We start from the raw sequence: 16,344 nt of genomic DNA, 5'->3' as shown, positions 1-16,344 counted from the left end.
CTTTAACAGTATTAGAGTTTGGGGGCTTACATTAAAGTCTTTGATCCATTTTTAATGATGTTAGTGTTTGGTAAGAATAAGTGATCTGGCTTCATTCCCCGGCAGATGGCTGGCTATCTAGTGTTCCCAGCACTATTTGTTGAAGTGGCTGCCTCCGAACTATATTTCTGACTGGAGTTGTACTGTTTTACTTCTGGGGACTCTGTTCTTTCCCGTTGATCTTTTATCTGTTTTTAATGCTAATACCATATTGGTTTTGTTACGACTGCCCTATAGTATGATGCAAGTCAGGTATAATGATAGCTCCAGAGTTGTTTTTGCCTGGGATTATTTTGGCTATCCATGATCTTCTGTGCTTCCAGATGAATTCTAGGGTTGTGTTTCTAGTTCTCTGAAGAATGCCATTGGAGTATTGATTGCAATTTCATTGAGTCTTCAGATCACTGTTAGAAATTTTGCCATGTTTACTATATTAACTGTGTTAATGAACAAACATAAGAGATATTTCCATCTAGCATCTTCCTCTATTTTTTCAGTTTTGATTTTTTCTTTTTAGTTAAAAAAAGAATTGCATCATTTCCCTCTTCCCTCTCCTTCCTCCAGTACCTCCCAAGTACCTTCTCTCCAACCCCTCTCTTTCCTGCTCACTCTAAAATTGATAGCCTCTTTTTCTTTTACTCTTGCCATGTACATTCATATTTATGTGTGTGTATGTATTCACAGATATATAAATAATGTTCTGAATCCATATGTGTTGCTTGTCTGTATATGACTTCAGAGTTGAGCATTTGGAGTTGCCTATAGTTCTTTGCCTAGGAGTAGAATTCCATGAAATTAATTTTCTCCCTTCCCCAGTAACATGCCCAACGATATTGTCATTGCTCCAATCCCATTTATTCAGCTATTTCTAGGAAAGGTAGTTCAACAGCTGACTTTCTGGTATTTTTGGCTTTTACAGTCTTTATGCTCTCTCTCTTAGCAATGCTTCTCAAGCCATAGATTCAGGAACTGTGATGCAGACCTATCTACTGGGGCTGGGTGGATGACCCAATATCCATTAATTCTGCCTTGGCTAAGTTTTCTCTTGCTTATCTTTTTGAAGCCCTATGAAGGAGATTATTTGTCTGATTTCTTTCTCAACATGTTTGTTGATACAGAGTAAGGCTGCTGATTTGTAGTCTGTCTCTTTGCAGCAAGTGCTCATCAGTTAAAGAAGTTCTAGTAAAGCCGTTAGGGTGTTTTGTACAGGATTGTGTTATCTGAAATAAGGGCCACTTGGCTTCTTTTCCTATGCGTATCACATTTATTTTTCCTTTCTATTGCTCTATCCAAGTTTCCAATAACTGAACTGAGTAAGAGAAAGAAAACGTTCTTGTCTTGTTCCTGATTTCAGTGAAATGCTGTTTTAAGTGTTTTAAGCACAGCCTTTCTTGTGTTGAGATATGTTCTTTCTATTCAATTTTTAATTCAAGATTTTTATCATGAAAGAAAGTTCATCTTTATCAGAGGTCTGTAATATGGTATGAGAAGATTTTTTTTTTTCTGGGTCTTGTCTATTTGGTATTATAAATCCCTGCCACATCTTTTCCACTGGGCTTAGAGAATTTCCTGCTGTGATGTTATTAAATGTGTTTTCGAGTCCTTTAGCTTGTACTTCTTCTATGATAATGGTTTATAAATATAAATACATAACGTCATATAGATATCTCTTGTCCCATTCGTACTTTCGTATTAATGTACGTCTGCCATTTTCTGGATGTCATAATTTGTCCTCATTCTACTCAAACTTGTATTTTTTTCTTCCATTTTACCCACTCTATTGATGAAGCATTCCACAGAGTTATTTGACTTATTAAACTTTCCATTTTCAATATTCAATTTGAATTTTAAAGTATTTCTTTGTGTTGGATTCCAGGCCCGTACTCTATATTGACTTCTTTTTCTCATTAAACTATTTGAGTTCTATTTGGATCCATTTAGGAATTTGAGGTCCATTTATTTTATTGAACATTCTTATGAGCATTTCTTCAAATTCTTTTGATTTCTTCTAATTTTCTCCTAATAAATATAATTTCTGTGAAATCAACAATTTTGGAGGAATCAATGCTGCATTGATTTTTCATATTTCTCGTATTCCCGCATTAGGACCTGTCCTCCAGGATTTATGTCACTGCTTGAATGTTTTAAATCACTTGTGTCATTTCCATGGGAGTATTATTCAGTGTTCTAGTACAACTTGACTCTAATAGGATTGGGTTTTCATTTGTCTGCAAGACTGTGACTAGAACTCAGTTGTTATACTCAGAGTGCTCAGGTCGGCTTGGTCCTCAGTACCAGTCCAAGAATAAAATGCTATTTACAGAAGGTGCTTGATCTATGGATAGGCCTACTATGAAAATATAATTAACTATTTTTAAAACGACACCTTCAAATCCAGTAGTTTTGAGGAAGGTAGCGGGGCAAGAATGGTATGGTATGATATGTGTTTCTAATGGTAGAACAGGGATAAATAATTTGAGTAAAGCCAGGTATTAGTATTAGTGTGATGGAGAAAATACAGAAGGGAGGGCAGTAATTGAAGGGCAAATAATAAAGACAAGAGACCTGAAGGTAGCTCAGGCTACCAGAGAACAGAAAGAAGTAAAGAAATACAATCAGACAGCTTAAAACAGAAGCAAGGAAGACCCCCAAACTCTTTCTGGAAAGTTCTGTTAAAAAGCAAGATAAGGAAAGGATAGGACAAAGCAGCTCTACTAAGGTTTATGAATCAGGAAGGTATAATGTGAAGGAAAGGAAGATCTGGATAGGAGTACAGAGCCCTTTTGAGGTTTCCTGCCTTGGGGCCAGTGCCAGCTCCACCTCTACAGTCTCTGGGAGGGATCACATGGTGGGTGCCTGGAGCAGTATGCCACTGTGCGGAGCCCCTGTGCGAAGCCTGTGTCCACTTGGTCCATCCCAATTGTCATTCCGACTAGACTTTCACCTACCTGAACTCTGGAGAGCTCTAACTCAAAGTTATCCAGAGGTACTCTACTAGTCCCATCATAGAGCATGGTCTGATGACTGAGGGAACTCACCTCTAGGGTCACTAAGCCAGCTGGGGTCTCTAAAATAAATTCTCGCTGATCCTGTTGGTTGTTGAGAAGAAAAGGATTTTCTTATACCTCCTATCTGTGTGATTTATGAGTGTAGTTGCCATGAACAGCTCACTGTCTCCTCTCTTCTCTCCTTTCTCCTTCTCCTTCTTCCTCTGTTGCTTCTGCTGCTGCTTCTCCTCTTCCACCTCCTTCTACTTTTCCTTCTTCCCCTCTCTCTCCCCCTTTCCCCCTCACCTCTCTTCACCCCCTTTTTTCCTTCCTCCATCCCTCCCTTTAGCACTCTTTTTTCCTCCTCCCTCCCTTACTTTCTTCAAATGTCTGTCACTAAACGTACTATGCCGATTTTCTGAGACTTGTCTTAAGCAAGGGTTCTGGCCCTCTGTAACTGTTTCTTCTCAGTGGATAGGCAACCAGTTGGAAGTAGTTCCTTTAGAATAGATGCTGGGCTCTGTCTCCTTTTAATCTCTGTAAAGTTTCCTATTTCCTTTGCTGCTATTATTTCTCCACCATCACCCACCTCTCACTGGACCTCCAATTCAGCTACACCAGTGAATTCCCTAGAGATTTAATAGTCGCTGCATAGGTGTCATCTGCCACTTAGATAGCTTTATTCTGAACTCTTAACTCCTGTCAGCTGCCTTGGAACTTCCCTTCACTTCACATTTCTATGTGAAAATAAAATATTAAATATGTTAAAGCAATGGCAGCCACTGTATGGTCTTCACTACAGCCATAAGTTTGGCATGCACAGAGCAGTTCAGATATTTAGTATGACTGTGCTTCATGGATTAAGCCAACATAATTGAACACCAATTAATACTTGTTGAATGATTCAACCACACTTGAGTTCATTCACATTTATACAGAATCAGGTAAATACTTAACTAAACATGAAAGAAGGAGGAAGAGATTTTTTTTCCTATTGTTTTTTAAATGTCCAAAGGAGTAAAAATCAAGTGAGCATTACAAGAAGTCAAGAAGATCAAAATGCCTTGTATGAAATTCTCTTCAAAGAATGAATAAAATTATTATTACATTAAAACAAGTAAAAAATGTTTAGATGTGCTGATAAAGAACTACTATTTTGACTAGGTCATTTTTAAGGAATTTCACAATTATATATATTCTACTTAAATTGATTCATAATCCCTTTTTTAAGATATAAGCTTTTATTGTTTTTTCTATTTTGTTTTTTATTATTCATTTTGCATACCAAACACAGTTCCCCCTCCCTCCCCTTCTTCCCCTACCCCTCAACTCCTTTCAACCCAATCCCATCCACTCTTCCCAACAGGCCTCCCATGGGAAGTCAACAAAGCTTGGCACATTCAGTTGAGGCAGGACCAAGTCCCTCCCCCATCTCCCATCCCCCCCCCCATCAAGCTTTTGAATCCACTGATTTTTAACCTTGTATCAATGTTTCAGAGAAATTAGAATAAAAGATTGTAATTTTGACTGATGAGGATAATGTCTTGATATATTACTGAAGGTAAAAGCATAAGCACAGAGGGAGGTACCTCTCTGGCACATAATTTTCTAAAATATAAGTGAAATGTAAAGCTGTATCATAATCAATAAAATAAGTAGAAATTATAGACATGTAATTTTTCTTCCACCTTTATAATTCTTAAAGAGCTTTACTGAGGCACAATGTGCATACTTCAACATTTCCTACTGTGCTGGTACAATTAAAAGAACACTTCTGTTTTTCAAAAAGCCCCAAGGCTCCGTTTCCACCCCCAGCTGTAGTCAGCCCTGCATCTACTCTACCATAAGTCTTGCCTTTCCTGGTACACAGTTTCTTACAGTGCAACTTTGAATTACACTCAATGCTTTTGTTTTCTACATATAGGATTATAAATCCTATTGAATGGCATAGATTCTAGGTCTTTTAATGTACAATAGTTCCATTCCTCTCTTCCCTCTCTAGTTTAGGATAATTTTCTAATGTCTCTGAACGCAGCTTGAAGCTGTGTTCTGAACTCACCTACAGCATGATGCTTACATTGTTTCTTGAACAGGTACTCTATGGCCAGTGTCTGATTGGCCTAGGAAGTGTTTAGTGGGGAATATTGGAAAATGATGGCGAAAAAAATCTCATGCTTATACACGTATAGTCTAATGGCCCGTTTACTGGTGTTCTCGGTTGTTGGTGGTTTTTTTAAGGCCTTTAGATCACTTCCACACATCTGACTGAGGACCAACTGTAAATAGAGCAGAGTGAAACACTGTAGCGATTTAGCTCCATTAATCGTTAATCACTGGCCTGGGCTCTCTTGCTCTCAGTATAGGAATCTTGGGCTTGCTTATCGTTTTATTGTAGAAAACCAATTTATTACTATAAATTCATTAAGTCATCCCAATTTGTAATAATTGTGATTTACTTAAATCAGAATATTCCTCCTTGATTAAAGAAAGCCAGTTTAACAAATAAAATGAAGCAACAACAAAAAAATAACTACAATATTCTACCATGCACTGCATGTCACTTGTTTAAAATTTTGTGCTATTTTCTTAGAGAAAAACTATTTGCCATTCCTATGTTGCAGGCATTGTAATTAATATGTCTCTGCCTAGATGGCCCTGATTTACTGTTCTTCAGAAAGTTTTCATAAAGTTCTTTGTTCTTTGGAAGTTACAAAGTTACAACCAAATGTAGTTGAAACTAAGTCCTTTTTATGTGTAGTTGAGACCACAGGCCTACTGTGCATTTACCTTTTCCAATGACCTGCTCTTGTTTCCTGAGGCCATGTTGCTATTACTTCAGACAGCAACCCTTTTTCTCTGTCTGAATGACTTCACTGCCACAGTTCTTATCATTTTTCATATGATGCGGAGTGGCTATTTGTACTTTCTTCTGCACTTAAACTCCCCGGGAACTTAGGTCTCTAAGTTTCTTAAATCCCTGTGGCTTAAGCATCAGTGATCTTGAAGTTCCTTCTCAACCTGTTAACTTGATGACTTTTCCTTCTTTACTTAGCACTGAGGTGGACTGGGGCAAGAATAGGAACAGTCACAAGTGGCATTCAGCTTGTGGTTTTGTCAGGGTCACAAACCCAGAGACAGCTCTCTGCTGCCACCTCAGACTGTGGAGTTCCCTTTACTCTGGGGGTTCTGACCCAGTGAAGTAAGATGAAAATATTGACCTTGGCACAGAAAAGAATTTAACGACTATCAAGTTATGAAGCATAGTAGGGATTTAGCAATGATATTTCAGTCCAGATGTTAAGTGAAAAGTTTAAGAGAAAAAAATGATGCTCGGGAAAAGAACAAGGTGTACCAGAGTGTGAACATGGGCTTCTCGAGGGAAGGTTCATACCCAAGTGTGAATTTTTGAGGAAAGGAAATTTTTGAGGGAAGGTTCATACCCAAGTATGAGTTTGGTCTTATTGAGGGAAGACTCTTCCTTGTCTTTATAATAGTCAATAATAGTCACACATAGGGTATTGGTGGGTTTTGAAGCTATCATCTTCAAAGAGTTGCTTGGACACCTAAGTGAGATCTCAGAGTAGTTCCCATGCACTGGATAAGATTAGAGCAGACATTGGATCACAAAGATTTCAGGGGAAATTCAGATGTTTTTACTGTAAACAAAAATAGAGTGCTTGAGACTCCCAGAAAATGTCCAAGGAAAGGAATGAAGTCCTTCTCAGGGTCATATCAATTCAGGACTTAAGCCTGGCTCGTTGCCGTTTCAGCATAAATTGTATGTATGAAAGGAATATTACCTCTTAGAAAGTCTGTAAAATAATTTCTGCGACTAAGGTTTAATTTCTACTCCTCATAAAAGGAAAATACATGAATTCTGTAAACATTAAACAACTCAAAAGTTTTAAGGAAGTATTAACTAAAATTATACATACAGGAAAAAACATTATGAACATATTGATGACCTTCAGGTTGTCCTTTCATAAATCTGTTTTTGATACAGGTATTAGGCATATGCTCATGTGCAGATATGCCATGGAATCACAAAATATATACTGCCCTACAACTAATACTATTAATTCATATATTTTAATTATTATTCTAGCATCAATTTTAGAGCTACATTACATAGACATTGCATAATTTATTTTTCCCCAAGTTCTTACTGACAAATATTTAGACTGTTTCTGGTTTTTCTGATAGGAACAATATTGACTTAAAGATCTGTGAATGGTCTTTGGAACATTATGGGTTTGTCAGAAGGATTTTGATGAACACATTAGTTGGGTGTTGTTCAGGGAACTAACCTGAACTAACTCTCTGTGTTGAGTTAGCTCACTCTGGCAGTTGCTGGGCACTCTGGCTTCTAAGGTTAAGAAACTGGAATTCAGGACTGAACAGCAGTTGAGGAGCACATACTGCTCTTGCAGAGGCCTGAGTTTGATTCCCATCACCCACGTTAGTTGTGGGGATTGGCTTACAACCACCTGTAGCTTCAGCTCCAAAGTATCAAATACCTTTGTCCTCTGCATGACTTCCATGGGTACCCGCAGTCACATGCCTAGACCCAAACACATACACATAACTAGAAATAAAATGTCTTTAAAGAAAAGATGCTGGAACTCATTTTACCTCTCATGAAGCTGGCCTCCTCTCCTTTTCCATTGACCACTTGCTACCCACTTTGTTCTCTTATATGACTCAAGCAATCAGATGTCCAAAACCCCAGATAACATATTAAATGACTAGGGGAATAACATAGGTTTCTCTTCTTTTCTCTACATTTCTTTATTTTTATTTTGTACGTGTACATGTGTATATGAAGAAGGGTCTATATGCCATTGCTCATGTGCGGAAATCAGAGGACATTAGCAGGAGTCAGTTCTCTTCTTTCACCATGTAGTTTCCAAGGACTGAACTCAGGTTGTCAGCTGTGGCAGCCAGCACCTTGACTTGATGAGCCATTTCACCACTCCAAGCCACAAGGCTTTCATTAGTCCCTTTTGAGGGTCTCATCACCCATTTAGAATCATGAAAATACAAGTCAATAAATACATGGCTTGATTTTTTTTATACTTAGCCTATTCCACTAAACTCATATTTGTAAACATCCACCATCATACCTTCATTTTGTTTTATATCCAACTGAAGAAAATCTGTGTGTACTTACAGTAGTTTGGCTCCAAATGCCCTGAATATGAACTCAGTCTACCAGTTGGTAATCCAGTGAACTTAGACAACACGTGTGTGTGTGTGTGTGTGTGTGTGTGTGTGTGTGTGTGTGTGTAGCTTGCTTTTGATTTTACCAGTTTACATAATTAGTTATATTGAATCCACTTGTGCCAAGTTTGCTTGCTTCTGTGAGAAGGCAGACTTCTTAAAAGAAACGTTTTATTGTCCCTACCTGATATAGGCTACCACACAAGGCAGAAAGACTAATGGAAAGGCCATCAAAGATGTCGAGTCATTGATACATCCTCCTTTAGGTTCACAGTGATTCCACATCAGTCGCTGCTATTGCCTTTGCAAGAGTTAGGGCTTGCAGCAGTTAAGCAACCAGCCAAACCAGTCAAAGAGACTAAGAAGGGGCAGAATTAGAACTGAGTCCTGTGGTTCTAAATGCTGGTCTCTTTTCCTACCCTGTGCAAAAGTGAGAAGCCAGTGCTCTCAACGAAGAGGACAATGCCTAAATTCGACATCTGAGGTGCATAAGATTCTCTTTGTTATCTGAATAAGGCTACATTTTCCTTCTCTTTGGAATGTCTGTTCCCTTTAGATTTTTATTCTCCTCACAACTGCTCTTTGTCACTTTGTCTTCTTAGTCTGTCCACATTCCTATTGGAAGTGAGTGTCTACATTTGTATTTTATTATGAACTACAACTGAATTCATTTGTACCATACTAATCTACAGTTTGAAGGAGTTTCACAGACAAACCAGAGAGAGTCTTTAGCTGCTGTAAACATTTTCACATTATTCTCTTTTTCTCTTTAACTTCTCACATGGATTAACACTAAATACAAACTCCACTGTCTGATGTGTCCTCTCAATTCTCCTGACATATTAAGTCTTCTTAGCCTGAATTCACTTCCAACACTGTGCAGACAAGACACCTAAGAACTTACTAACACACATACACACACATACACACACCCTCCCAGTGTTGGTGCACACTTTTAATTCCAGTACTCAGGAGTCCAAGGCAGACAGATCTCTGTGAGTTCTAAGACATCCTAATCTACAGATCGAGTTCCAGAACAGTCAGGACTACACAGAGAAATCCTGTCTCGAGAAACAAAAACAAACAACAACATAGCCCAGTGGTGGTGGTGCATGCCTTTAATCCCAGCACTCAGGAGGCAGAGGCAGACAAATCTCTGTGAGTTCGAAGCCAACCTGGTCTACAAGAGCTAGTTCCAGGACAGGCTCCAAAAACTACAGAGAAACCCTGTTTGAAAAACAAAACAAAAAACAAACAAACAACAAGAAACCTCACTATCTCTGCAGATAAAGCAGCAAAGAATTCAAAACTCAAGAAGGGGCAAGCAGTGCTTGAGCCAAGGCATGCCATGTTATTTCTTCAAAGCTTTCTTTGGGTCTGAATAATGTTGCCTTGCTGTGAAGTTCCAGTGCTGGAGATCTCTCAGTGATAGCTCCCTTGACCACCTTAACTGATCAGCTCCAACACGACCCTTCCTTGACTTACAGGTCTCTTGGTTGAATCTCTTGTAAGCATCAGCACACACCTGCAACCCATCTGAGATAAGATATTCGAAGATCTCAGCCTCCTCCATAGGCACAGGTGGCCGTGTGGACTGCATGAGATGCAAATTCACTCTATCGGTCTACAGTAGATAAAACTAAGGAGTAAGATTTAAGACCAAAGGAGATGAATGCCATTGAGCATGGTGAAGAAAGAAAGCGGTTTCCAAAAATCTGGAACAAAATGTGTTCCATATATAGTTTTAACTGGAGGCATAAAAAGGTTGGAAAGTAAAATGGATAATTAACAGTTACGACATATACATCTCCAGTTCCAGCAAGAACCAGGATCAATCGCTAAAACTTAACTCTAGAAATGCCTGTGAATGAGGACTTAGGAGAGTATCAAGTCCCAGTTGATCATGTGATCATACTTTGCCATCAGCACATGAAATAGAATTCAAGAAAAAATTAGATGTTTTTGATGGGAAAGACTACATATTAGATGTGACTCATTATATGAAATAAAATGAAACATGAGGTACATTTTTTCCGATTCATATGGGCACAAAATTAATTCGGGATGTAGTTAGTTGACGCTCATATGGCCCAGCTCAGTAAGATAGGATGGCTATACCCTGTGATTGTTAACTCAGTCCCTCTAGCAAGAATGTCCCCTGTGCGACTTGGGTGGCAACTTGGATTCATTCATCTCCTCTCTGCATCCATTCATTTCAGGCCAATGGTGCAGTCTGGCAAGATTTAGCCTGCAGGTTCCTACTCATGTGTCCTTTCTGCTTGTCTTTAAGGTCCAGTTGAAAAGTGAAGAATCCAAAACATTTGCGATGAAGATTCTCAAGAAACGCCACATTGTGGACACGAGACAGCAGGAACACATCCGCTCGGAGAAGCAGATCATGCAGGGGGCTCATTCCGACTTCATTGTGAGGTAAAGACACACGCTAACAGAGGATGTGAGCTCCGCGTGGCAAATCAACTGCAGCCCTCGCTCCCACTGAGCTTCACCTTAATGCATTTATTTCATGCTCACAAAGGAAACTCTAGAAAATAGCACCTGATTTTCCAAATATAAAAGGTTTGATCTACATTTGTTTTTTTAAAGAGAATCATTCTCCTATTCTCAAAAAAGGATACTTTCCCCAAAAGAGATATCAACTTTTAACATTTCGTTTTATTGTAGCTTGACTAACATCTGCATTGAACACAAGGCACAGAGAACACAAGAAACAAACACCAAAATCAGTCTATTTAGTGTTAATTTTTTGAAGAATTTCTTTCTTTCTCTGTGTGTGTGGTATATATGTTTGTGGTCACATGTACACATGTACATGAAGGTGTGTGTGCAGGTGAGTGCACATATGTGTGTAAGCCAGAGATTGGTGCCTGTGACTTCTTTATCATCACTGCACCTTAGTTTTTGAAGCATGGTCTCTTACTGAACCTGAAATCATTGACTTGGCTGGGCTCGCTGTCCAGTGAGCTCCAGGGCTCTGCCTGTCTCCAATCCCCAAGCACTTGGCTTATAGTTGGGTGCAGCCATGCCCAGCTTTCATGTGGGTACTGGGGATCCAAACTCAGAGCCTCCTGTTTACCTGGCAGGTACTTTACCAACTGAACTACTTCCCCAACCCCAGGAGGTTTCTTTTATGAAATAGCAGCTGGTCTGTCCACCTCAGTATTTTCATAAAACTAATAAGATAATAATAAAACTTTTATATGCAGGAGAAACTTTTATAGCCAATTTTCCAGTAATACACACAGAAAGTTAAGATATAAATTTAAGTGACTATTTACAATCTATATTTATAAAACATAATATACTTTATATCTACGTGCCTTTGTGCTTGTGACCACTAAGTCTTGCTCAAGGCCATTCTTGAGATATTAGCCAAATAGGAATCGATAGAGCCTCAAGAAACTCTCATGTGTGCATAACTATTAAGACAAGCCCAAACAAGAAGCTTCTAGTCCCATGGTTTGTAAGTTTTATCCATGGGGACACTGCCTTCTTGTAAACCTGAGTGCCCTTATTCTCATCACAAAACACCAAGACTAGCAAGCAAAACTCCAAAACAAAATCAAAACACTGATACCTGAGTACTGGCTTTCATGAGGAGGACATTGCAAATTATCTTTTATTTATTTTGATATATTCAATACAATATTGTTAGCCCAGTAGATGGAACCAGAACTCATTCTTCCCACCTCACTATAATTTTGTACTAATACATGATACACGTGCTTAGTACCCTGGCTTAACCATTAAGCAGTACATATATGTATTAAAACACCTTGTTGTAGCCCCTAATTATATATGTGTATAAATATATGTAGATATATATTTTTTTCACCAAACTTTAAAAAGTGAATGTTTAAAAGATAATAATGTTCATACTTTTGTTTTTCTTGTTCCTGTTCGCAGGCTGTACAGGACATTCAAAGACAGCAAATACTTGTATATGTTGATGGAAGCTTGCCTAGGTGGAGAACTCTGGACTATTCTCAGGGATAGGTAAGAGATTTAAATCTTTTCATGTTTTAGAAAACTAAGTGATCCATAAGGGGTCTACAAGAAGAATCCATCATTATCACATATAAAATGATATTCACAGTTTACATATGCTTCTATTTTCAAATGTAAACATGAGGCACAGCCAATAGCATACAGAACTTGCTATAAGATATGTAAAACTCACCTTGTAATTACTGGTAGAGGTTGAATCCACCTTAAAAAGGATCATTAAAAAAGTACATCCACCCAGGCCTTGTCGAAATACAGTTGTCAAAGGAGCTTACTCTACACATTGAATTCCACACTGTGAGCTAACTTGGGGAGACAGAGAGCCACATCAGAATTGCAGTCTGGCTTGCCTGTCTCTTTAATTGCACCACTCGGTTTTTAGATAGTGACCCTATCTTTAATGGTACTGACAAACTTTTCAAAAGTTGTTTTCAAAGCTCTCCATTTTGAAAACCAATGTAAGTTCACTATTCTGTCTTAGAGAGGTAGCTGAATTTAGGGGGGAAATTAATTATTTGCACTTTTTCATGTAAACAATTTGATTTGCCCTTCTGCCATTCCTTGAGAGGTAAAGTCTGTCTAGAGAGTACACATTTGTTTCTCTGAATTATGAAAAATTGTTTTCTTCATTTTTCATGTCATCAATGTTTTCTCTTGTTGTTTTAAAGACAACTTTGTTTTCTGACATATATTTTTTTGGTCACTTTCTATAAATGACCTACCAATGGTTCATACAGAAATCTGTACTCCTCACCACCCGCTCCATGTTAGAGATCAAATCTAGAGTCCTGTACCTGCTAAAGAAATACTGTCCACTGAGCTACGTCCCCAATGCTGGCTGTTTGCAAGAGGTCCTGCTATGTAGTGCAAGCTGCATTGCAACTCTTGATCCCCATACTGCTGCCTCCAGACTGCGGGGATGCACTGTTGTCTTTGTACTTTTGGAAAATTTCTTTTTCTTTTATGTTCTGAGTTTGCCTTCAGGTTCTTCAATGCATAAGTATACCACTACTTCCACCACCACCACCCTGATAAATTTAGCTAGAGATATCCCTGATATTCCTACGATTCATATGCATTTTAAGTATCTGTTACTTTTTAGGTAGCCTGGGTCAACTGGGTCTTTATGAACTCTTAATTATGTTCTCCTTCCTAAATCTACCCCTTTATGCCTGTGTGTCTTCATATAGAATATATATTCAGGCCTTTGGTCTCAGGAGCCTTACGCAAATAAATGTGTTAAATAGATCACTCTCTGCTCTAGTATAACTTAATATGCTAGTGGTTTTTATTTATTAATTAAAGTTTTAAAAGAAGCATACAAAGAACTGCATGTCGTTGACACAGGATGAGGTCAACATCTATACTAAGCTACCATGTCACAGCATGTTACCATAATGTTATAAGTTAATAATTGAGTCGTGATTTTGTAGCAGTCATGTGTGTGTGTGTGATAGTGCCCTGGATATACTTTCATAGAAAGATGTGGTCCCACTCCTCAGAACTCGCTATTTCAAAAAGTTAACGTTTTGTCTGGGAGTTAGCATCTGACATTCTTCATCTGGTTTACTACCTTATTTTTTCAGTCTGTTAGTTTGTGTGAAAACTTTCCTCAATTTTCTGTTCTCATTAAAGCAGGATGCTCATGAGTAGAATTAGACAGGGAAGGGTAATAAGCCGTACCGAGGCAGGATCAGCTATGCCCTCAGAGCCCTGTAAAATTTGTATTAAGTTCCTTTATTGAAACCATAATTATAATAACAGCACTAGAACTCAGCCTGCAAGCATGAGACATACCCATTCATCCACATTCAATTTACTTGTGTAGGGAAATATCACCTTGAGCTTTTTCTCACGCCTCTTGAGATTAAAGTTTGGTTGGTCCCAGGTGAGCTACACTGACTGGCTGAGCAGGATAGCAAAGAGGGGTTGTGAAGCAGATTCCCTTGGGAGGAGTAGATGGAGAGACAAGAACGATGAAGGCTCATTCCTCTATCTCCAGGGGCTGTGTTAGGATCCCCCCTCTCCCCTCCCCTGTACCATCCTTGAGTTATGGATACACAGTTGCTGTGTACCCCCAGGGAATGTGATAAGGCATGACAACGCTTACTGTGGAGAAACAATGACTGCTTATTATTTCTCCCAATGATTCCAAAATTCTGAAGCTCCGTGGAGCTATTGCATGGAAAACTATTACACACATAGAGACTTGGCATCCTTTTCCCGCTCACCCTCTTCTTCTGTGTTGTATACATATAATCTTGTTCTCTTATTCTACACGGATTTATTTTTACCTTCTCAATAAAATGCTGGGAGCCACGTTTGCTAGCTTATTCCTATAATACCAGCCTCTCAGAAACTTGCAAGGGAGGGGAGCTGGAGAATTCCAAAGTTCAAGGTCTCAACCTGTGGGTCACAACCCCTTTGGGGGTCAAACGACCCTTTCACATGGGTCACATTTCAGATATTCTCATATCAGGCATACGCACAGACATACACACAGATATACACACATTAGCATTACAGAGAACCGAAAATTAAGTTGATGCTACACGTAGGCAAGATGTGAGGACTCTTAAACAGTCCTAAGCTAGACCCCGACGTATTAATTATCCCTTACATTTTCCATTTACTCTTTAGTAGCTATTATAACTTATCATCTAGTCCATGAGACATTCTTCTTCCAAAAGTTCGGTTTCATTCTTTGAGATGAAGACAACTGCAAATTATTCTTTAATTTTAAGTAAATGAAATTGTTATTGTATTCGCTTCCCTCTAACATCTAAAGAGTTAATGTCTCCTGAAACTTTTAAAAATGTAATTAGCTAATGTAATAAATATTCATTGATACTTGTGTTGTCAAATAGAATTCAATAGCACATTAGCATGTTAATAAGACATATGTGTCAATATGAGTATTTGATGTATATTTTAATCTAGTGAAGAGGCATGTCAATTGTTAGGTTTATTTGTTCTTCTTTCCTGCTGAATAACTTAAGTATCTCAGAAATCATGAGTTTCAAATCACATCCCACATCAATTTCTCATCATTTGTCTTCCTGGATAGAATTAGTGATCCTGGCTGTTTTGTGGAGGGTGATTATTTCATTTCTTCTCTGATGACTTAATACATGGCATTGATTGAGAGTATTTCTAAAGAAATGAGTCGGCCTGCCCAATGGCCTCACCACCCCTTTTTACAACGGATAATAAGCCTGCACGTGAAACATGCTTGAGATCTGTGTGCTCACAAATGATGGCTGTCACTTGTTAACTATGCCTGGCCTCATTCGATAAGGGATGCTTTATCTTTGTTACATTCTGACATCTCGGCATTCAGCTTACAATAAGCTGAGTAAATACTGTGATTGAACTTTAATTGGAGTTCATCAATAAATATATATAAAACCCTCTATTTCTATCAAATTGTCGTTTCATGCCATTTAGCTGAAACAGCGACTCCCAAAGCGCGTCTGGGAGCCTATTCTTGGAGTTTGAGTGCAAATGATGTAGCTGTCAAAGCACAATTTGTTCATTTCAAAGAGCTAGCCAGAATAAATGATTTATTTCTCGGAGCAACTCTCAACAGTTGGCAAAATAAGATTTCACTTCTATTTAGATCAAATTTACATTGCCATTAGCAATTCTAATTGTAATGTTTCATTCTGAGTCACTTTAATGCTATGTTCTGGGACTGCTTTCAGTGGCTTTGATCAAATGTTTAGGGGTGCAACCATGCACTACTGATGCTTTGTTGCCATGAATTCATTTCTCAAAGTTTGAGACAAGGCTTTCCTTAATCCTTTAAAAATCAGTTACAAATATACTTTTATAAGGAGTATGCATACTCAATATAGATTATTGAAAGAATTAGAAGCCAATCTTCTAGAGCCTTGTAAATTTCAAAATGGCTCAGATACAGGTTAGGTACTCCTGATGAAATGAAATAATCAATCTCTGGATTCAAACAAGCAGTGCAGTGTGCAGTCTCTAACACCTCACTCATGTGCTGTTTTGATTAGTGTTTCTCTGGAATGTTGAATGTTCAGGAGACTGAAGTCATATACAACATGGG

General features: G+C 38.4%; 1 protein-coding gene across 2 annotated transcripts in view; it reads left to right on the top strand.

The window, feature by feature from the left end:
• Nucleotides 1-16,344, top strand: part of Prkg1 (protein kinase cGMP-dependent 1) — a 1,110,226-nt gene that overhangs the window by 1,072,859 nt on the left and 21,023 nt on the right. For both annotated transcript variants that reach the window (XM_026781031.1, XM_013348063.2), the window contains exons 11-12: nt 10,537-10,676; nt 12,171-12,260. In XM_026781031.1, the coding sequence (XP_026636832.1) occupies nt 10,537-10,676; nt 12,171-12,260 (230 nt within the window). The remainder of the gene's footprint in view (nt 1-10,536; nt 10,677-12,170; nt 12,261-16,344) is intronic.

The sequence above is a fragment of the Microtus ochrogaster genome, chromosome 8 (genome assembly GCF_000317375.1).
Source record: "Microtus ochrogaster isolate Prairie Vole_2 chromosome 8, MicOch1.0, whole genome shotgun sequence".
Classification (NCBI taxonomy): domain Eukaryota; kingdom Metazoa; phylum Chordata; class Mammalia; order Rodentia; family Cricetidae; genus Microtus; species Microtus ochrogaster.
Note: the sequence above shows the minus strand (reverse complement) of the source record. Positions and strands in the feature narration are given on the sequence as shown.